The 25,447-nt window shown below is 28.5% G+C and overlaps 1 protein-coding gene across 1 annotated transcript in view; it reads right to left on the reverse strand.

Annotated features, from left to right (window-relative positions):
• The window catches only part of LOC130666495 (acetylcholinesterase-like), a 66,217-nt gene that overhangs the window by 26,774 nt on the left and 13,996 nt on the right, over positions 1–25,447 (reverse strand). The window contains exon 2 of the mRNA XM_057467540.1: positions 1,451–1,593. Within this exon, the coding sequence (XP_057323523.1) occupies positions 1,451–1,593 (143 nt within the window). The remainder of the gene's footprint in view (positions 1–1,450; positions 1,594–25,447) is intronic.

Below are 25,447 nucleotides of genomic sequence, written 5' to 3' on the forward strand. Positions count from 1 at the left end.
CGTAAGCTAGTACGAGAGTAATGTCAGTACAATTACAAAGGAAAAAGGAAACTGAGCATTCTTAGCAAAGCTTGTCATTCAAATTCCCGCCGTTTTAAAAGAACAATGTCCACAGACCGGTTACTTACATGATTAAATTCTACCACCGAAAGCCTTAATTAACACTCGTTACCCAACAAAAATTTTTATAGCCCCATTCCAAACTCTAAAAAAAAATATCGACTGCTATTCTAAATTTTTCCTATTTTGAGCTCCACCAAATTTTTTTTTTTATAAAACTCATATTTTTATCTTAAGCTCTGTTAAATTCTGCGCAAAATGACCTACGATTACTTAAGATTCAATAAAACCAAAATTCCTAAATTTGAATTTAAATCGCGGGAACACAAAAAAATTCAAAAGGTCTCAAACATTTTTGTAATTTTTTTGGACTGATTATTGACAATCATCAATTTTTATCATCAATCATCAATCTACAGGCCCCTTAGTACCTATTCCATGGATTTTTATTTTTTAAATACCTTCAGAAGTACCCGAACTAGATATTTTTGAACTGTTACATTTATGTCAGCTAAAATCGTCAAAAATTGAAATTTCTCTAATTTTAAATTAAATTCAATTAAATTAGTTAATTTTTTTCTCAAATCACTTCTTGAACTCTGCAACCAGCCACAAATAAGCAAACAAGAATTTTTTCGCTAAAAAACATCCTTTTGTTAATAAAAATTGTTTTTTTTTTCAAAAAATGTAAAAGTCGATTAAAATCGTGCGTTAAAATATGACATCAACAGCAAAGGAAATTCGCTAATAAATAGACGTTAAAACAATAACAAACAAAAAGTCAATAATAAAAAAAAAAGATAACGATGGCCGTCTAGTCACTTTCGTTGAGCTTCCGCTCATTGTTTGCGTTCCGCTTTTTTTCTGCACGTTTATTCTTTTCTTTCTTTGTTATTCTGCTCTTTTTTTGTCTTTTTTTTAATTTTACGAAAGTTTGTACATGAGTTTTGTGCGCGGCTTCGAGAAAGAAATTGGACGCAACAACTTTTTTTTTTAGCTTTACTCGCGAACAATGAACATATTGTTCAAACATGCTCGTAAAAATACGCCAGTAAATATTCGGTAGAAACGAAAATAAAAATATTTTTTATTTACTGTTATTGTTTTTTCTTATGCTCATTGAACTTTATCTTTTTCATAAAAAAATTTAAAAAAACAAAACAACATTTTTTTTGAAATTTTTTTTTAAATCCTTAATTTTGAAAAAAAAAATATATCATTATAGGTCATTTTACGCGGAATCAGATACAGTATAGCCTCCAAAAATCCGTTTGTAAAAAAAAATTTTTCCCTAGTGGCTGTGACCAAAAATATAACTGTTACATTTATGTAACATATGAAATTTAATTTTTTTCTTAAAGAGATATGAAAAAAAACAAAAATTACTCACTTGGAAGGCAATAGCTTCTCTTTCGACGTCAGTCATGTTTTTGAAAATCGTGTTTATGATACTCAAAAATTTTTCTCGTTGCAGGAAACTCGGCTGGTCTTTTTCGAAGTAATCGATAAAATCGTAGAGTATAAAATAAGTTCCTGTAACAGAGTAAATTACAATAGTTACTACTATAGTTTTTTTTTACGCGAAATACGAAAATTAAAAAAAAATGACATAAATGTAATTTTTTAAAAATTTCAGTTCTCAGGAAATTTACCGTAAGATTGAAATTTTTTTTTCTGAAAAATTTTCTTATATTTTTATGTCTTCAATATGAAGATAATTTTTGTAGTAAATATTATTCTATTGCATGGAAAAAATTAATTTCTATTGGAAATGATCAAAAAATTTTTTTGAGAACTATATATTTATATATTTATATTTATATTTATATATATCATGATAGAAAATTAAATGCTTCTTAAAATGAATACCCACATGCCGTATTTATTTTCAATTTTTTTTTATACATATATTTTGATATATATAAAATATGAATATTCCTTATAAATTATTAAAAACAAACATAGCATGTGGGTATTCATTTCAAAGGAAATTCAACTCTCGACCTCTTTATGTATGCGTGTGTATGCGTGTGCGTGTGTGTCTGTAGATATATATATTTGATCGAGTAAATGTATGTGTAATAGAAAATCGAAGTAGAAACCCCTTAAGGAAATGGTTGAAAAAGATGTAAAGAAATGTACGGACTCGTGTTCAATCGATAAGAAAATAAAAGTATCTAGGAAAATGGGGATGCTCTTTCACCACCTGAAGGTACTTTACGTGCACTCTTTTTAGTTGGCTAGCGGAAAGATGCTTGTGACATATATTAGGTACAAGAAATGTCAACTCGTGCATTTGTATTCACAATATTCTAGGCTCTCTTTGTTTTCACAATTTCCTTACTATCTAAGAGTATTTCTCTTTGTCACTGGACGAGACAGAAATAACAAATTCTCATGAAATATTTTCAGTAGAAATAAAAAATTACGTAAATGTAACTTTTGAAAATTTATATTTCTGGCGATTAGTCAAAAACTTGAGACAATATTTGATCGAAATATTTATGAAAAGCTAAGTCTGGTCACGGCGTGTCAATTGAAAAAAAAAGTTATCGAAATTGGTCTACTAGTTTTCTAATTCAAATTTTTTGCTTCTAGCAACTGAATTTTTTTTAAGTTCCCAAGTAATCAACCGGTTTGACCAAAATTTTTTTTCCATCGATACGTCTCGTTCTAATTTAGAAGTCTAGAACTCAAAATAATTTGAAACTATTTTTTTTTTACATTAATTTTCAATTTTTTTTTAAAATGACATAAATGTAACTTCTTAAAAAATACTTTTTTAGCTCTGATTCAAAAACTAATGACAATATCAACTTGTAATATTTTTTTTATCTTAAGTTGGATCAAAGCGTATCGATTGAAAAAAAAATTGATTAAATTCGGTCTATTAGTTTCTGAGGAAAGCAAATTTAAAATTCTAAAAAAAAATTGAGATTTTTTATCCTAAAAAAAAATCAAATTAATTGGTCTCCGCAGAATTTCGGAGTAGTTAAACTATTACAACAAACCGTAACGTAAATTAGAAAATCCCTAAATCCATATACTCCTTTGGCCCAATAGCTTGGCTCACCACTCAATCAATTAATCCTCCTCAAAGCCTGTGAGATCTTGTTTCCTCACCATATACTAAACCACCAAACTATCCTCACCGCCGGTATACACTGAGTACTCGGGACTATAATATATATCTAGCCTCTAGACAACCCGAGACAACCCGACAGAAACCTAGAAGCTACGGCAAATTGAAATTAATGTTCAGTACTTCAGTAACATATCACGATCATCAGTAACGTCAACATCAGCTGCAGTCTACAGTCTGGGGCCTAAAGCTTACAGCCCTAGTGCTTATGCCGAACCCACTAACCAACAAGATGCAACAGTAACAGCAACAGCATACCACTCTTGAACAATAATGCTCGTTACGTATTGTCATCGTTATCTAGCTTATGATTATAATCATTATACCAAAATGTGTCTATCGTTTATCACAACCTGTCATTACAACCGACTATTCAATTCACTGGCAATGCATCATTATCACAATAAATCGTATTGATTTGTTTTAAATGTCATGTACACACTTACATTCATTTCACTCAACCGTTAATATTATTATTCAGGTTCGATGACATTTAGCTTGCAAGCTTTCAGGTTAAATATTAGTTTTTCCTGCAAGCTCGGTTATTTTTGCATTCCCCGGACTCTCTTCTACTGAAAACATTGCGAGCTTTCAAGACCGTGAGCTTTCTTGATGCGAGCTTGCAGCCTGAGCACTATGGGCGAATTTTCAGAATTAAAAAGTGTTATCACAATTTTTGGCAAAAAGTGGTCAGTTTCCAACGTCAAGCTTTCGGAGTTAAGACCGATGGGTTGGCCCCGAGCTTTATTGTCGCAAGCACGAAAACTCAGATATAGAAACATCTCATTTAGAACTTCTAAGGATCCATAAAAAAATTGAAGTTTGTTTTTTTGATAAATATAATTTGTACTCTTTGGATCGTAATTTCTTGTGCAAGCTCATTCATTTTTGAATTCTAGAGACCTTAAACTAAAGATTTCACTCTGAGCTTTTATCTTGACAAGCTTTAGGGGAATAAGCTTGCAGCTCAAGATATTTTATACAAAGTTTACAAAACTGTGCCAGAAATACACTGATTATACTGTGGAAAATGGGCTTGCGAGCTTCTAGCTCAAGAGCTTCCAGTTATCATCTGCGAAAGCCGCCTGACCTTCAATCATTTAATTATTAGCCAATGGTGTAATCAAATAAATCGTTTGAAAAATGAGCATCCTAAAATTTGAATTTTAGAGCTTTTGTGCTTTTAGCAGTCACTTTTAATCATGCTAACTAATATTGATTGCATCAACCGGTCAACTGCAGTATCTAAGCTGATACCACTCGACTATCATATCCAGTAATTATCCATGTAAATAATGAAGCTTGCAAGCTTTCAAGTTAATTATAAATTTTCCCTGTAAGCTCGCATATTTTCGAATTCCCCAGACCTAGTGCTTCACGTTAATGATCGAGCTTTCATGCTAATGAGCTTTCTAGCCCACAAGCTTGCAGTCGAAAAAAAATTTACTATTTTTTTTATTTTTATTTATGAACAAAAAGGCATCAGAGCTTCAATATTGAGTCAGACATTCAAAATTATCGGAGCGTTGTAATAATAGATTAGATTGGGTGGCCGTAAATGTTATCACATGCCACAATATTTGTACGCGTGTGTACATTTAAAATTATAAGCCGTGGCCAGAGAAAGTTATCGTAAAAAATTTTTTTTTACGAGAAATGCTTTCACTATTAAATAAAAATAATCTAACCCGAGTCAAAATTAAAACACTAATTCGAGCCTCAAAAACCTCATTTCTTTTGATGTTGTACCTACCGCTGAATGTGAAATACTATTTTGACCCTCACTATACTCAAAATAGGGTATGGAGGCCGAAATTCGTGTTTTAGAATAATATTTTCAACCTCCAAAACCTAAGATCGCTTTAAAACCCTATTTTTCGGTACTTCAGCCTACTAAGAGTATAAGTAGGTTAATTTTACGATTTCATGGAACATAGAATTTCGTCAATCTACAATTGTTGATCAACAATGTAAGGAAAAACATATAAAAAATATGTTTTTTACATAAACTTTTTATATTTCTTTTTCTATGTTGTTGATTAACAGAAAAACATATTTTTATATAATTTTTTGATATTTTGATAATTATATTTTTTATAAATTTAAAATATATTACGAATATATTTTTTTATCTCACTATACCTATATTTTTGTTATATTTACAAATATATTTTTATACATGTATTTTTTATATATTCTAAGATATATTTTTAATACATTTTTGAATATGAAAAATATATTTTTCTATAAATTTTTTTCATGGGGGTACATGGCCATATATAGAGCCTATATATTTTTTAAATAATTTTATACATAACTATATAACCAAAATTACACATATCACAATTACTTACACGCAGGATTATATAGCACACGAAAAAAAAATAAGAAATTTTTTTGTTATTACTAATAATAGATTTTCAATTATATTTTGCTGTTTCAAAAGTGAGTTATTCTTACAATCTCATATAGCACAAGTAAACTTAGCAGTCACTGTCGGTAGCGTAGCCTAGTCGTTAAAGCGTCGGTCTTTCGTTCGTTAGGTCCCGGGTTCGAATCCCACTGAATCGTGTGCGTTCGGTTGATATTTATAGCGTTTTTTCCCTAAATTAAAAATTTCTACTCGGTTAGAAATTAATATGATCGAAAATCTGATGCATCATCAAAAAAAAAAAAAAAAAAAAAAATACAGAAATGGCTCAATTTTTGCGTCTTCTCTTTCTAAAGTAATTTGATAATTTTAGTTATATTTTGTTCAAATTTCTGAAAATTATAATTAATAAATAAAAAAAGAATTTTAAAATTTTAAATTTTTCCTGCTCCCGGCAGCCATTTTGATTTCCATTCCTTCTCCTTTCCCTTCTTTCCCCGCACCTGATTCAAATTGTAGGCTTTGGAGGGTCATTTTAGGGTTCTGTAATACTAATTTCAGCCTAAACTTGGTAAAAGCGGACAAAAATACCAAGTTTAGGCTGAAATTAAGGTTTCGTTGTACAGCTTGGGCTTATCTAAAAAACTAATTTCAGCCTTCTTACCCTCGAGTAGAATTTGGAGGCTGAATCTAGTTTTTTAATTTTGACTCGGGAAATTACACATTTCTATCGACAAAAAATATTATCCACTCTACTCTAATATTGTACAGACCATTAACTTCTATAAATTTCTTAATGAAAATTCTCTGAATTCTTTAACGATTCTCTAACTACATGCTTCGTTATTCTAAGCACTAATTTCTAGTCTCTTAATATACCAGCCATCAGCTTCGTCCTTGAAACTTTTTTGTCATTATTGTTATTATAGTTATCGTTATTATTATCACAATAATAGACTACAGTATTTGAGTATTGAATAATTAAGTAAATTAAATTATATATTTATTACTATTCCTGTCCTGTCTCCAACTTGTCATGTCTGTTTATTGATTGAAGCTCCGACCTTATAAGCATAATCGTAAAATCGATAAAAACTTAACCTGGGTGTCTTGCAACAATTATCTAACGTCAATAAATAAATATATATATACATATTTTTATTTATGAATGTACAGAAGACGATGAATTGCCGTTTAAAATGAGTACCCACTGGCCATATTTGTCATATATACATATATACATATATATATTAGTATATATATTTTTGATGAAATATTGAAAATAAAAGCGGCATGTGGGTACTCATTTGAAAGGGCATTCAATTTTCTAATCAAATATATATGTATACATACACATATATGTGTGTATATATTCATATATAGATGTATGATACCACGTCCCAATTAAGCTTCAACCAATCCAATTACACCTACAGCTTCACTGACATAAGAATAAAATACATTCGCTACAAGAAAATCTTTAATTGACTTAAAAAAAAGTCCACAAAAAACTTAAACTAAAAATATCTGCAGCTTAGATTAAATATTATTTGTGAAAAGTAAATTAAAATATAAAGTATAGAAAATTTTCAAAGTCCTTGAGGATTTATATTTGATGTCTGTAATGCGAAGTTACAAAAATCATTTAATTTAAAAAAAAAATAATTGAAAAAAATAGAAATTACTGTGACGACGAAAATTGTTTCCTCAACTTTCTATTTATCTCAATCCTCTTATCTGAGGGTTGAGGTTGATTATGTAGTTGTGTGTATGTTGTAAGTTCGGACTATTTTCTACCATCTTCAATGTCTTTTCTTCTTTACAGTAAATACTTGAGTTTGTAGCAAACCTACTCTACTCAAACAACTCGAAGCTGATGCAATTTCAACTACTGTCGAGCTAAAGCACAAAACTTTCAACGTAAAAAAATAGTTAGTAATTTTTTTCTCAATAATTTTTTCCTCGCAAGCTTCTAATCAATTTACTATTTTTCTCGAAAGCTCGCGCATTTTTTAAATATACAGGCATCGAAGTACAGAATAAGTACTGAGCTTTCAAGCTTTCGAGCCTCCGCCTGAGCTTGTGAGTCTCGACTGCTGTTATTTTAAATGATGGATTTGACTGCCACTAAAATTGGTTGAAAGTTTATTTTTCACAAAAATTTTTTTGATCCGCAAGCTTTCACTCAGTTTAAGAAAAACGTCAAAAGCTCTTAGATATTCTGTATCTACGTGACCAGAACTACAATATAAGCTCCGAGCTTACAACTCCATAGCATTTTCCGAACTAGTAAGCTCTGAACTTAGTTCAAGTTTTAAAGCATAAGAAATCGATGCTCGGAAATTTTTATTGCGGTAATTTAAAAACAAATTTCCCGCAAGCTCTCACTCGATGCACTCAATTATTTAAAAGCTCTCAGATATTCGGATTCTACTGTCTCCGAACTATAAGATCAGCCAGGAGCTTTCAAGCTAAGCTCTCCTCATTGAAGGCATTTCAAAAAAAGTTTTCGAATTTTAATTGACACAATTAATTGTTCGCACTTACAGCGAAAGCTTTTGAAGAAACTTAATTATGAAAGCTCTATACGTGCTCAGAATATGTCTAAGGATGTAAAGAACCAACGGTAAAAAAATACCCAACTGAGAAAGCTCGGAATACTCAGGAGGGTCAGGTAAATTGGTGCGGTTCTACCTGAGTAATAATAAAAAAATAGAGAAACTGCTTTTTCTGTAGCTCAAGCTTTTAGGCTATTTGATGTTTTATCTCAGATGCTTCTAGGTATTTGAACTCTTGTACCGTACTTACGATTTCATGTCAAGCTTTCCTGACTAAAAGCTCCTTGGTAAGCTTAAATATTAGTAAATTTCAAATTTTTATTTCCTTATTTTCTATCAACTTTATTTTACAAAACTTATTGCAAGCTTTCGATCTTCTTATCGTTTTTTCGAAGGATCTTAACTTTTTCGACTCTCCACCATCTGCACTCGTGCTTCCAAGCCAAGATTTTACTACCGCAAGCTTCTTAACGTCGAGCTTGCAAACTTAAATTTTTTATTTTTAAATTTTTCTGTTTTACATTTTGAGCAAAACCTAATCGTAGCTTTCAAACTTGATGCAAGCTTCAAGGCTCTCCTTCATGTTTTCTCGCAAGCTCTTTAATTTTCGGACTCTCTGGTGACCCACCCTACGATTTACCACCGAGCTTTTGGGATCACTATGATTATTACGCTGAGCTTGCAAGCTCAGAGTTATTTTCCAATTTTATATTATTAGTCAAATTCAACTGATACTTTTAATTTTGCTGCAAGCTTTCGGCCTCGTTCTAATTTTTTCTCGCAAGCTCTCAGCTTTTCTGAGTCTCCGGCCTCTCCTACTGCGATTCCATATTGAGCTTTCAGGATCGAAAGCATCTCTGCGTGCTTGCAAGCTCGTTTATAATTTCGTTTGTAGATTTATGTTGCAGAGTTTAGACCAAAGCTTTTAAAATTTTGAGCTTTTGAGATTTAAAGTGATTATTTGTCCCGAATTTAAACGTTGAGTTGCGGTTTGTTTTTAAACAAAAGGTAAATGTAGTACGTACTTATAGTTAAAAGTTTAGTGTATTCAGTGGGAAGTAGGTTGGTAGTGGTCTACAGTGAATTTCTAGTGAATCGTTGTGTATATACGGGCATCGGGTATGATGGTCATGCTGGCGTGATAGTGAGGGTAAAACCGGGAGGTACGACCTTCTCACCTGCCTACAACCTACCCCCAGGCTCACCCAGCCTCTATCGATTCGACACCAGCAACTTGTTGGCTACCTCTAACACTTCCGTTGTGTTCGCTGGACTTTCTCTCCATCCCGAAATTATATATAACGTAATTTTTTTTTTAACATTCACTTTTTTATTTCTAGCTATTAATTATATTTTATCTCCGTGTTTTTGTTACCCGTGTAACAATTTTTATATTTTACGACTCTAAGTGATTTTTAAATATACGGCGGTTTTTTTTCTAACAAAGAAAACATTTTTGTTTTCGCAAGTTTTTTTATTTTTAGAACGGAAATTTACCGGTAGTTTATAAATTCACTTATTTTTATTTAATTTTCACCAATTTCGCTTTAGTTGTTGGTTTAATGCCACTTTCAACATAATTTTAATTTTGTTACATTTACGTCATAAAAATATTTATTTTTATTTTACTGCATTGCGGGGTGTAAATAGATAGTAAACCGTTGGTTAAACCATAAATGTCATTGCAGTAACGAAAAACATTTTTTTTTCATGACTTTTATGAAAATTCCATCTGTTACATTTATGTCATAAATTTTTTTTATCGAAATTTTTACACAAAAAAGTCGAAATATCGATCTGTGGCTCTCTTAAAAACAATATTCCTACCATACTAAGAAAAAAAATAATAATTTCCCCTGATTCTACACAAAAAATTTTAATCACATTTACGTAAACTTTTTTAAATACTCCCTCAAACATATTTATTTACCTTCCTCATATTAATGAAAAAATTATATTGAAACAATCCGGGATTGTTTTATTCGACTGTCATAAATAATTTTATTTTCACATAAAAAATTTTTTTTTTAATTACTTCAGTAAATAACAGCCGCATAAAAACATATTTAAATGTAAACAAAACAGACAATGGATAAAAATGGAGCTTTAAACATATTTTGAAACAATAAAAAAGTTTACACGGACTCGCGACCCACGGATGGGAAAAAATAAATTTTTTTTGTTTACTCGATTCAGTTCCACAAATGCAATAAAAAATGTCTTTTGATATATGAATACACATGTGTTGAAAGACTGTAGTAACTAAAGTTTTTTTTTTTTTTAACAAATGATCGCATTCAACTTGTCTGAGTAATTCCCAACGACAACATTTTTTTATTTCACATTATTTACAGCAGTTGGAAGCGTATCATCGATCCGAGCTATACATATACCTATACCTGCATTATATTATATTTTAAATAATAATAATTATTGTTATTATTATTCATTTATTTTATTCCATTTGTATTTTTTTTTTTTCAATAAAAATAAAAGGAAATTAATTGAATAGTGAATCTGAGAGATAAACTGAAATTTATGAGAATGAAATTGTAGGAAATTTAATTTTATGTAAAATTAGTTTACAGGACAATTATGGTACTTGTTATGACTGAGTGCGGACGTGGAAAAAATTAAATATGTACTTAAGTTGTACACTTTTAAATTTCCTTTCCAACGAGTACAAACAACATATATTTATCTATTATCAGTTTCACAAGAGTGTGAATCGACGGGATTAACCGAAAATGACCAATAAATTATTAACTGATGATTAAACGACTGTAATTTCTGAACAGTTGGTTTTAGAAAAAATTATAAAGAGACAAAAATTGTAGCTTGTTAAATTTCCGATCCAATGACCATAAACAACATATATTTTTTCCAGAAATCTTTTATGAAATCGCTTATTAAAGGCATTAATCAAAAATTCTCAAAAAATGATTAACTGCTGATTAATTAGCTGTAACTTTTAAACGGTTGGGTTTAGGAAAATTTATAAAGAGACAAAAACTGTAGCTTGTTAAATTTCCTTTCCAATGACCATAAACAACATATATTTATTTCATATAAATTTTCTGAAATCGTTAATTAACGGCATTTACCAAAAATTCTCAAAAAATTATTAAGTGATGATTAATTAACTGTAACTTTTAAACGGTTGGGGTTACGAAAATTTATGAAGAGACAAAAATTGTAGCCTATCAAATTTCCCTTCCAATGACCACAAACAACATATATTTTTTCTATAAATTTTTTATGAAATCGCTAATTGAAGGCATTAATCTAAAATTCTCAAAAAATGATTAACTGATGATTAATTGACTGTAACTTTTAAACAGTTGGGGTTGCGAAAATTTATAAAGAGACGAAAATTGTAGCCTATTAAATTTCCTTTCCAATGACCACAAACAACATATATTTTTTCTATAAATTTTTTATGAAATCGCTAATTGAAGGCATTAATCAAAAATTCTCAAAAAATGATTAACTGATGATTAATTGACTATAACTCTTAAACGGTTGGTTTTAGAAAAAATTATAAAGAAACAAAAATTGTAGCCTATTAAATTTCCTTTTCAAAGACCATGCACAAAATATATTTACCTCATATATTTCCAATGATTTATCAATATAATGTATGTAAATTTTTTCATCTCCATTACTCCCATTATTAATTACCATACTAATTATTATTAGTAGCAATAAATCGATTTAATTAAAATACCAATAAAAAATTTCGATTTATACTGCCATCGACCCCCAGGGACTTAAATATATTTTTTTTCCAATTTTGTTTAGTTTCTTTTATTTGAGTTCGATTTCTCTCCCCCTTCCCTGGTTCCTCTCGGGTGAATTTTCACTCGTTTCAATGCGATAATCGAATTTTTGTGACCTGGATTCTTTCGACAGCTTCAATTCTACTCTACTATATATCCACCTACCATTCACTACTCACTACTCACTAGCTTATAGTTTATCCCGTATTTATAATCTGTCAATTCTGTTATTTCTATTTTGATAAAAAAAAAAATCAACAAAATTAAAATTTTAATTAAAAAAAAAATCAATTGCATTCATTACGAAAAAAAAAATTTGACGTCAGATTGATAAATGAAAAATTTAAATGCATAAATTATTTTATCATAATAGAGTTTTATTATAAAGATATTACACTGATTATTATCAGACGGTTTATTTTCACGACCTTGATCTAAATATGGAATTTAATATTAATTTGAATTTAAATATAAATTTAAATTTAAATTCATATATAAATGTCAAGTAATTAGAGATTCTGTGAACCGAACAAAGACCGCGGGGGTTTGATATTATTTAAATGAGCAGACATTTAGTGTAAAGGGGGAAGGGGTAAAAGGAGGTTAATAATTTTTTTATGTTAATGTTACAAACTGTTAACACGCCGGCGTTTAAATGGATTTTATTATTTTTATTATTTCGGCAAAAGTTTATGATTATTTTTATTTATATATATACATATATATAACCCTTATAAATTCCTTCTGAAAAAAAAATCCAGTGGTCAAGTGTTCTCTTAAAAACTGCAAACCGCACTAGAACTCAGACATTTCAATGCTATTTCAAGTACCCAATTGTCATTCTTTTAAATATATATATATATATATGAGGTATACATACATATATATATTAGTAGAATAAAGACTGATGAACATCTACTCGACAAAAACGAACTCTTGTACTTTTTTTTTACTATCGGTCTTTATTTTTAATCTTTTGACTAGACATATATATATTTATATATAAATATTAGGGTGTTTCAAAAATAAAAAAAAAATTTGGAAAATCCAAAAGTGCACGCCATGTTATGTTTTTTGTTAAAAGTTAAATTTCGAATAAAATTGAATATTCCGCTCTTTTCCCATAGAAATTTCCATGGTAAATATACGGTAATAAAAGTAAAAAAAAAAAATAATAAGGAGAACATTCCTAATGAAAAATGGCGGCAGTGTGTGTTTGTTTACATGTAAGATTGCCGGTTTTAACCGTAATGATTTATTTTTAAAAAAACGAGAAGACCTACAGTAGTGATTTTCGAAAGGAACCTTCTTTGCTTATTTCTGAAAATTTTGAAAAAAAAATTAAGTAGTTTCGTCAAGTCGTTCTCGATATATCCGTACCACGCCGTTTTTTTGAATCACAGACTAATGGACGTCCACGATAAATTTTTTTTAATGAACTTTTTTTTATATTAATACATATTAGACAAATTAAAAAAAGTATCAGGATTATTTATTAGTGGTTCAGCTTTATATTGATGTGCTTCTCATAATGTGTAAGAGTAATAGAAAAAAAATATATGCACTTTAATGAGTGGAAATCGTGTGACCTTGACAGGTCGGTTATAAAGCACAACCTCTCCGCTTCGCTTCCGAGGCGTGCAATTGTTTTTTTTTATGGTATCTAAAAATTGAAAGTATAACTAAGAATAAAAATTTTGGTACTATTCCGAGCTCTTAATAATGATATTAAGGTTTGCCTCAATCTATTTTTCTATTTTCCATTTAAATAACACGGGAAAAAAAAATTTTTTTTTTTTAGAATTTTCCAGCTTGGAAACCAATCAATGGATTTTAATGCACAACAAATGTTTTTGTAGGAAATTGAACGCTCTACAAAAAAAGTCTCTTATCATTTTTTGATAAATCCTACTGTTCAAAAGTTACTTAAGCTTCAAGTCAAATTTATAGTAAATTTTGAGATTTTTTTACTTTTCCAGCGAAACTATCAGTCTTATCAAAAAATTCCATAGGAACTTTTTTGTAGATGATTTTATTCCTTACAAATTATTACGAATAAAGTTTTTCGAAATTCTGCGTTGTTTTCAAGTTATTTCCATTTCAATGTCAAGCTCTTAAAAAAATAGATTTCTGATTAATTTTAAGAGCTTGACATTGAAATGAAAATAAATTGAAAACAATGCGGAATTTCGAAAAATTTTATTCGTAATAATTTGTAAGGAATAAAATTACCTACAAAAAAGTTTCTATGACATTTTGTAATAAGACTGATAGTTTCGCCGGAAAAGTGAAAAGATCTCAAAATTTACTATAAATTTGACTTGAAACTTGAATAACTTTTGAACAGTGGGATTTATCAAAAAATGATAAGAGACTTTTTTTGTAGAACGTTCAATTTCCTACAAAATCATTTGTTGTGCATTAAAATCCGTTGATTGGTTTTCGAGCTGGAAAATTCTAAAAAAAAAAAAATTTTTTTCTTTTAGAAATTTTTGATGGCTCATTTTACAAAAAATTATTTTATGTAATTTTGAAAAAAAATAAAAATTAAGAATTTTTTACGGCCCATTTTACCTCAAATTATTAGAAATTTTTTATTACATCCGATTCCAAAAAAAAAATTAGCCGTCAATTTTCAAAATTTTGTACAAAAATTTTTTATGATAAAAATTTTTTTGCGACTAAAGGAAAAAAAATTTTTGAGGCGAATATTTAATTAAATATTCTGCGTAATAAAGATTATTAAATAAATATAATCACGCGTTTCGCGTATTGAGAAGCCGAAGAAGCGAGCACTCATTATTATTATATATATTATATATGTACGTATACACACGAGTAATTTTGATAGTTACACAAAACCACCTGATATGTAATGAGTTTTAAAAGGGCTCGAGGCATTTTCCAACATGTCCGTGGTATGTCCTGGTACAAAAGAGCTTTTATCATTCCCCCAGGTCATTTAGTGCTCCAGTCACTCGTATCAAAGCGTCATACATTTTGTTTGGTTTCTTTGTTAAAAACATATTTTTATCCTTTGATGGAAAATTTTTAATTCTTATTCACATATTTTTTTTTTCTAATACCTACTACAGATTGACGGGGAAGTCGCCCGAGTTCAAGTTGATTTTAATAATGGAGAAGAAAAAGTTGAGCGAAGATATAAGACGAGTGGAAGTGGATAGTGGGAAGTAAAGGGAAGAGAGTCGAGAGACATTTCCGGTTGCACTGGCATCCGGAATTGCTCGATGAATTATTCATCGGTTCAATATTACACCTGCTATATTGTGCGCTCGCTCGTTACATTATTGCATTCCGATGTCTTACTTTACTTTTTAATTAATTTATATTTTTTTCGGCAACTTTCAGTTTTTTTGAGCAGACAAAAATTTACCGAATTTTTTTTCATGTTTCGTGGTAAATATAGATGTAAGTTGTGAGTTATTAAATTTCCTTTCCTACGAGTACAAACAACATATATTTATCTGTTATCAATTTTACGAAATCGTTAATTGAGGGCATTAACCAAAAATGCCTAAAATTATTAACTGCTGATTAATTGACTGTAACTTTTGAACGGTCGGTTGTAGAAAAATTTTTAATGAGACAAAAATTGTAGCTTATCAAATTTCCTTTCCAATGACCATAGACAATATATATTTATCCCATATACATTTTCTGAAATCTTTAATTAACGGCATTAACCAAAAATGCCAAAAAAATTATTAACTGCTGATTAATTAACTGTAACTTTTGAACGGTTGGTTTTAGAAGAATTTATAAAGAGACAAAAATTGTAGCTTATTAAATTTCCTTTCCAATGACCATAGACAACATATATTTATCTCATATACATTTTCTAAAATCGTTAATTAACGATATTAACCAAATATTCTGAAAAAATTATTAACTGCTGATTAATTGACTGTAACTTTTAAACGATTAGTTTTAGAAAAATTTGTAAAGAGACAAAAATTGTAGCTTATTAAATTTCCTTCCCAAAGACCATAAACAACATACATTTCTTTCATATACATTTTATGAAATCGTTAATTAACAGCATTAACCAAAAATGCCCAAAAAATTATTAACTGCTGATTAATTGACTGTAACTTTTGAACGGTTGGGTTTAGAAGAATTCACAAAGAGACAAAAATTGTAGCTTATTAAATTTCCTTTCCAATGACCATAGACAACATATATTTATCTCATATACATTTTCTATAATCGTTAATTAACGATATTAACCAAATATTCTGAAAAAATTATTAACTGCTGATTAATTGACTGTAACTTTTAAACGGTTGGGTTTACGAAAATTTATAAAGACACAAAAATTGTAGCCAATTAAATTTCCTTTCCAGTAGAGGCAAAACCAGAATTTTTGGGGGTAAAATGGGTCACACATATTTTTTTTTAAATTGAGTAAAATGGGATTGAAAAAATTATTCTAACTATGGGGACATGAAATTTGTATGTAGAAAATTGAATCTAGCGGATTAATAAAATAAATAATGATATATTTATTGAAGTAAAGTTGACGTGAATGGAAGCCCTCAGCCCTTTGGTAACTTGATAAAATAATAAAGTAAATAACAAAATGTTGATAGTATAATGACATTAATATACAGAACTAAGTGTATAAAGTATGAATTATCATAATGAGGGTGTTGAAAGTTAAATCGAGGGTTATAAAGAGTATAGTCTAATCGTATCAGTGGGATCACAAGCTATCATCGTCATTTCCGGCGCCGCAACTCACTCTCGCAAAGCATTTTCTCATTCACTTGAGCCTCTTCCCACCTCCTCATGCGTCAACTTCCTTATTTTTAGTCATAAATTGTTGTGTTGTGTCTTCGGAACGTTCAATTCACTTTTTTTATCTGAGGCAAATTTTTTTTTCTATTTTTTTAAAAATATGATGACAACAAATTAGGTGGTATAATTATTGATTATCTAATTGAAGGCAATTTCCATGACAAATGAACTATTCTATTTCCTGTGTACTAACTGATATACTGTAGTTTATCAGACTAGTGCAGAGAAGAGAAGTAGAGACTAAACTATATTGCAATCTCCTGTACAATTTAATTTTCAACTTGTAATTTAAATTGTATGATGTAATTTTATGTACTAAGTGTATGACTACTTAGTCGTGTGTATGCAATTAATTGTATAATTTATTTTATGTAAATTATTATTAGATTTTTTTTTTGGAATCATCATTATCATTAGCACCGTAATCATCATGAAGATGATCATCGTGATGATGCTAATGATCGTGATAATCATCATGACGATGACCATAAAAATCATGATGACGATGACCAAAAAAATCATGATGATGATGAAAATGGTCATCATAATTGTCTTGATATTCATCATAATGATGATTATGATTATAATTTTCCTGATCATAATAATGATGATAATGATGATCATGTCTCTCATCATAATAATGATGATCATACCCTTGATCATGATAATGATAACGATGATGATAATCTTGATGATGATTATGATTTTCCTGACCATAATAATGAAGACAATGATGATCATGGCCCTAATCATGATAACGATGATCATCCCTCTGATCATGATAATGATGATCATCATGATTATCATGATAATCATGATCTTAATGATAATTTAATTTTCCTGATCATAATAATGATGATAATGCCCCTTATCATAATAATGATGATCATACTTCTGATCATGATAATGATGATCATCATAATGATTATGATGATGATGATCTCGATGATGATTATAATTTTCCTGAACATAATAACGAAGAAAATGATGATCATAGCGCTAATCATGATAACGATGATCATCCCCCTGATCATGATAATGATAATCATCATGATTATCATGATAATTATGATTTTAATGACAATTTAATTTTTCTGATCATAATAATGATGATAATGATGATCATGCGCCTCATCATAATAATAATGATCATGCCCCTGATCATGATAATGATGATCATGCCCCTGATCATGATAATGATGATCTTGATGATGCTCATCATGGCCCTAATTATGATAATGATGATCTTAATGTTAATTATAATTTTCCTGATCATAATAATGATGATAATGATGATCATGCTCTTCATCATAATAATAATAATCATACTCCTGATCATGATAATTATGATCATGCCCCTTATCATAATAATGATGATCATACTTCTGATCATGATAATGATGATCATCATAATGATTATGATGATGATGATCTCGATGATGATTATAATTTTCCTGAACATAATAATGAAGAAAATGATGATCATAGCGCTAATAATGATAACGATGATCATCCCCCTGATCATGATAATGATGATCATCATGATTATCATGATAATTATGATTTTAATGACAATTTAATTTTTCTGATCATAATAATGATGATAATGATGATCATGCCCCTCATCATAATAATAATGATCATGCCCCTGATCATGATAATGATGATCATGCCCCTGATCATGATAATGATGATCTTGATGATGCTCATCATGGCCCTAATTATGATAATGATGTTCATCCTCCTGATCATGGTAATGATGATCATCATGATTATTATGATAATGATGATCTTAATGATAATTATAATTTTCCTGATCATAATAATGATGATAATGATGATCATGCTCTTCATCATAATAATAATAATCATACTCCTGATCATGATAATGATGATCATGCCCCTGATCATGATAATGATGATCTTGATGATGCTCATCATGGCCCTAATTATGATAATGATGATCATCCTCCTGATCATGGTAATGATGATCATCATGATTATTATGATAATGATGATCTTAATGATAATTATAATTGTCCTGACCATAATAATGATGATTATCATGATCATCATCATTATAATCATTTTTATCGTTACTATTTTTTTATTTTAAAAAGCGGCCATAAATTTAAATATCTATTTGGATATAACTCTTTAATAGTCAATTTTACAATAAAATACAAAGGATACTTTATTTTAGAAAATTTGATCCTCTATAAATTCATAAGAATACATTTTTTCGATATCTTTGACAGTTAACTCGTAATTTAAAATCAAAGCCATCAATATAAAAAAATCACTAAAAATTAATTTTTTTATTTCAAATCCCTAAAATTTGAATTACCAGTAAACTATCAAAGATACCTCAAAAATGCCTGAACACAATTTTATATAAAATTAAATTTCCTACAAATTTTATCCCAAAAATTTTTTTTAATCTCCAGTAGTTTCAATGTAATTTTAATTATAACTTAGTACTTACGAACTTACTGAACACCTGCCTACGCATATATGCGTATATATGTACATATATGTATATATGAATGTATATAGACAATGATATTAATAACAACAAACATTAGCAATAAACTTATGATCTAATTACAGAAGCTATTCATCTAAAAAGTAACTTTAAACTACTTCAGCTCCGTAAACAACTTTGATGAATTTCCCTCATCCCTCTATCCCCCCTCCCACCCCTACCTCACAACCACTCGATACCCACTCAACTACCGTTTTCATCTTGTTAAACATATACATCTACATATACATCGCTTTATTTAATTATTCATTAAATTACAAGTGGCTCATCTTCATAAACTTCACTCTCTTCTTTTTTAAACTTTCCCGCCAATTTTTTTTTTAAACTTGAAAATTTTTTTTACATTCTATTTAATCTCTCCAATTAACTAATTACTTTATTACCTAATTCTTCAAACCTCATTAACGTTCAGAAATATTTGAAAAAAAAAAATAAAATGAATTTGAATTTCCCGCGCTAATTCCCGCCATTTTTGAATTATTTGCAGGCGAGCCAACTTTGAAATTTTGTAGTTGAAATTTTCGGGGGTTTTTATTGTTGTTAATTTAGAAAAAGAGGGTGAGAGGGTTTGTGGTAGATGTTGTTGAGAGCAACGTGTGGGCAGAAGGTCAAAGATGAGTTTAATTGGCGGGTAATTTGGACTGAGGCTAGAGGTAGAAGTTGGCGGAACTGGTGGCGCTGCGGTTGGGGAAAGTTTAGAAGTTTTCTCGGTTAAATTTGTTGGCAAGTTATTTATAATAATTGATAGTAATAGTTTTATATATATATATATATAAGTATATATATTTATATATTTATATGGATGTGTTTTTTCAATTATTTTTTTAAAACAACGAAAAATTTCCGAGGAATAAAATTTTTAATAAAAATCAACAATAAAAAAAATATATATATAAATATATATATGAATATCCCGGTTTGTTGATATGAAATTTAAATTCCGTTATATATTTAACATTCAAAGTGAATTTATTATGATGTGATTAAATTATTTAAATAACAGTCTATAATTTTGAATCCATTTGATTTTTGTTGGCTTTTTGATTTTTAAAAGGACGTCATGCAAATTGACGTTTGTATATATATTTTTATAAAATGTATGAGCTCATTGATGTTTGAAATGAATCAACGGATTTTTAAATTAAATTTAATCTCGATTCCGGGTATTTAACAACTCATGTGTGCTTTACTCGTAATAAAATCACGTGATCAAAACCATATATATATATATATATATATATATATATATATATATATATATATATATATGTGTGTGTGTGTGTATAGAATATTTCATGCCCTTTCAAACGAATACCAACAAGCTATACTTACTCTGAACATTTTTCATACATATATATATATTTACGTATATGTATATATATAAATTTTAAAAATAAGTATAGCTTGTTGGTACTCATTTTAAAAGAAATCAAATTTTCTGCTTATATATGTATATAAAAATATGTATATATGTATATATACATTCATATATGTATGTACATATTTTGAATATTAATAAATAAATATATCATGTGGGTATTCATATTAAAGAGCGTTAAATACTCTATCAAATATTCAAAAAATAATTCTAAAAATAATTTTTCCAAAATTCCTCTTAAAAAAAATAAATCGAATATTAAAGAAAAAAATTTAATTTAAATCTAGTCTCAGACCTCAAATCAGTCCAGAACTTTTCTTATTATACTTTATTTATTTATTTAATTCAAATTTTCGAATTAAAAATCTCATTAGTCGTAACATCTGCTTTAGACTCGCCCATAAATTAAATCCTTCGATAAGAAAATCAGCTCCATCTCCATCTCTATCCGAAGCTTCTGTGGAAACACAGCAGCTCTGCTGTATAGTGAACTTAGTTTAAGACATTTTGTGATTAAAAGTATGTCAAAGAGTCTCGGCAAGTGGAACAGGGATACGAGCTGAAGGGTTAAGATAGGGACGACGAGGATGAGGTTTGGAGTTAACGCGAGGGAAATTAATAGCAAGAAGAAAGAGGGTGAGAGAGAAAGGGATGATAGTTTAGGCTCAAGGGGTTGAGAAGCTGAATAGTAAGTAAATTGTTGGGGTAACAATAGAGTGCAATTTCCGGTGGCATACTACCAGACTCAAGTCCTCGGTGTCTTTTATCTGCTCTGGTTTATTTATTATATATGAATATATACATATATATTTTAACTAACAAGTATTTCCGAGACTCTTTCAGTTGAGAGCAACAATGGTTTTATTTATTTAGAATTTTTTACATAAAAGATTCAAGGGATGAAAACTTTTATGTACTTATGAAATTTTCTAGGGAATGAAATTGATAAATTTACATTTTTTAGCCATTAATAATAGGTGTCACGTGTATAGTTCGTTGATATGACGAAATACATAATTTTATTTCATTTTATTTTATAGAAAAAATATAAACGAGATTTTAAAATTTATTTGTTAAATTTTTACTTTAGAGGCTTTAACTCCCAAACGGTTGGTTTTAGAAAAAATTATGAAGATACAAAAGTTGTGGCTTATTAAATTTCCTATCCAATGACCATAAACAACATATATTTATCTTATTTACTTTTCCTGAAATCGCTAATTGAAGGCATTAATCGGAAATTATGAAAAAATTATTAACTGGTGATTAATGGACTGTAACTTTTGAACGGTTGGTTTTACAAAAATTTTCAAAGAATAGAAAATTGTAGCTCATTCAATTTCCTATCCAATGACCATAAACAATATATATTTATCTTATATACATTTCCTGAAATCGCTAATTGAAGGCATTAATCGGAAATTATGAAAAAATTATTAACTGATGATTAATCGACTGTAACTTTTAAACGGTTGGTTTTAAGAAAATTTTTAATGAATAGAAAATTGTAGCTTATTTAATTTCCTATCCAATGACCATAAACAACATATATTTATCTTATATCTTTTCTGAAATCGCTAATTGAAGGCATTAATCAGAAATTATCAAAACATTATTAACTGATGATTAATCGACTGTAACTTTTAAACGGTTGGTTTTAAGAAAATTTTTAATGAATAGAAAATTGTAGCTTATTAAATTTCCTATCCAATGACCGTAAACAACATATATTTGTCTTATATATTTTGTCTGAAATCGCTAATTGAAGGCATTAATCGGAAATTATGAAAAAATTATTAACTGGTGATTAATCGACTGTAACTCTTAAACCGTTGGTTTTAGAGAAAAGTGTAAAGAGACAAAAATTGTAGCTTGGTAAATTTCCTTTCCAAAAAGTATCAACAACATATATTTACCGTGTATATTTAAAGAGAAAACGAAAATAATGATGTGTAATTAATAATCGATTTCTCTGAAATAACCGTCTATTTATCTCTATTAAATAATTTAGTTAATAATGGAGCCTAAAAATAACTAATAAAACAACCAGAACAAGAACAACCCGGCAGCAATATCGCGAACGAGACGCAGATGTAAAGAGAAAATCAATATAAACCACTAATGCATTATCAACTAAAAACCAAGGACGAAAGGACATCCAGTGTCTATTTTTATTAAATTCACTCATATACCTTCGAGCTAAATTTTCTATTACTTTTTTTTTCGATTTCCAATTTTTCATCCGTCATTTTTAGTAGCGTTCTCCAGGCTCACAATAATTACTCGAATACTTTGGATTTTTTTATTAATAAAAAAAAAATTAATAATAAAAATTTTTAACATTCTAGCGTTCATATTTTATCGGAATTTTTATTACTCAACTTGGTTACGTCTGCCCACAATATATTTATATTTAAAATATATATAAAAACCACAGAAATTTTTATTTTTTGGTATTTTATAATATATATATATATATCTATATATATTGATATATATACATATGACTTTATATATAAATACAAAATTTAATTCTCTTTCAAATGAGTACCAACAAGCCATACTTACTTCTAACATCTAAAATATATATTTGTATATCAAAAATATATATATATTTTTTTTTGAATTATTAAAAATAAATATAGCTTGTGAGTAATCATTTCAAAGGGCATCGAATTCTCTTTCATATGAGTACCAACAAGCCATACGTACTTCTGACATCTAAAACATATATTTGTATATCAAAAATATATATATATATTTTTTTGAATTATTAAAAATAAATATAGCTTGTGAGTAATCATTTCAAAGGGCATCGAATTCTCTTTCATATGAGTACCAACAAGCCATACGTACTTCTGACATCTAAAACATATATTTGTATATCAAAAATATATATATATATTTTTTTGAATTATTAAAAATAAATATAGCTTGTGAGTAATCATTTCAAAGGGTATCGAATTCTCTTTCATATGAGTACCAACAAGCCATACTTACTTCTAACATCTAAAACATATATTTGTATATCAAAAATATATATATATATTTTTTTGAATTATTAAAAATAAATATAGCTTGTGAGTAATCATTTCAAAGGTCATTGAATTCTCTTTCAAATGAGTCCCAACAAGCCATACTTACTTCTAACATCTAAAATATATATTTGTATATCAAAAATATATATATATATTTTTTTGAATTATTAAAAATAAATATAGCTTGTGAGTAATCATTTCAAAGGTCATTGAATTCTCTTTCAAATGAGTCCCAACAAGCCATACTTACTTCTAACATCTAAAATATATATTTGTATATCAAAAATATATATATATATTTTTTTGAATTATTAAAAGTAAATATAGCTTGTGAGTAATCATTTCAAAGGTCATTGAATTCTCTTTCAAATGAGTCCCAACAAGCCATACTTACTTCTATCATCTAAAATATATATTTGTATATCAAAAATATATATATATATATTTTTTTAATTATTAAGAATAAATATAGCTTGTGAGTAATCATTTCAAAGGTCATTGAATTCTCTTTCAAATGAGTCCCAACAAGCCATACTTACTTCTAACATCTAAAATATATATTTGTATATCAAAAATATATATATATATTTTTTTGAATTATTAAAAATAAATATAGCTTGTGAGTAATCATTTCAAAGGTCATTGAATTCTCTTTCAAATGAGTCCCAACAAGCCATACTTACTTCTATCATCTAAAATATATATTTGTATATCAAAAATATATATATATATATTTTTTTAATTATTAAGAATAAATATAGCTTGTGAGTAATCATTTCAAAAGGTATCGAATTCTCTTTCAAATGAGTACCATCAAGATATACATTTTTCATATATTTTTTTAAATATATATGCTCACATATATTTTTAGAATTATCATAGATAAATGCGGCATGTAGGTACTCATTTTAAAGGGGAGGAAATTTCCTATTTCATGACGTAGTCGAGCATATACATTTATATATATTATATATATATATATGTGATTATTATTATCATTGTGTCAGACGTAGACAAGTGGGATGAACATGAAAATGTAGATGATGCAGGTGTTGAAAATAAACTACACGGTCAAAATGCTAAATGTTAAAGTTCATTTTCGTCATACTCTTAATCTGTCATAAATGCATGTAACATTTCACTTCATTTATTTTTTTTTTTCTTCTACTATCTAGTCGAGAGGTTTATTTTAAGAAGCGTTCGTGATCAGTTATTGTCTGACAGGATTAATTGATATATTATTTTTTAACCTTAAGTAAAAAAAAATTTCGAAAAAAAATTTTCCAAAAAAAAATTCAACCTCAAAATTGTAGCGGAAATAAAAATCCAATTATTTTTCAATCCTGGAATCCTATTTGATAAAAAAAAAATAAACGAAACAATATCCCAGAAAAAAAATTAATTACAGCCGCAGAAAAAAAGCAATTATCCCAATCAATTTTGACTCGTCAATTAACGAGCCCCAGTTCATCCAGTAGCAGTAGTAAAAATTCAATTATTCAAATAATAAAATGTAAAAAAAAAAAATAATAAAATTTACATAAGTGCATTGACAAATAAATAAATTTTCTGGACATTTACCTTTGGTTAAAATAAATCGATTTAGTAAGTGATTGAAAGGCCACGGGGTTACGGAGTGAAAAGTCACAACCACCTACACTTTACTCCCCCATCTATCCCCTCTAGAGAACACGGCTCGCCTACTATGACACGTCTAAGTAGTAGTGTAAGGTAAGCTCGCTGTACTAACGAAAGTAT

The sequence above is a fragment of the Microplitis mediator genome, chromosome 1 (assembly GCF_029852145.1).
Source record: "Microplitis mediator isolate UGA2020A chromosome 1, iyMicMedi2.1, whole genome shotgun sequence".
Taxonomy (NCBI): Eukaryota; Metazoa; Arthropoda; class Insecta; order Hymenoptera; family Braconidae; genus Microplitis; species Microplitis mediator.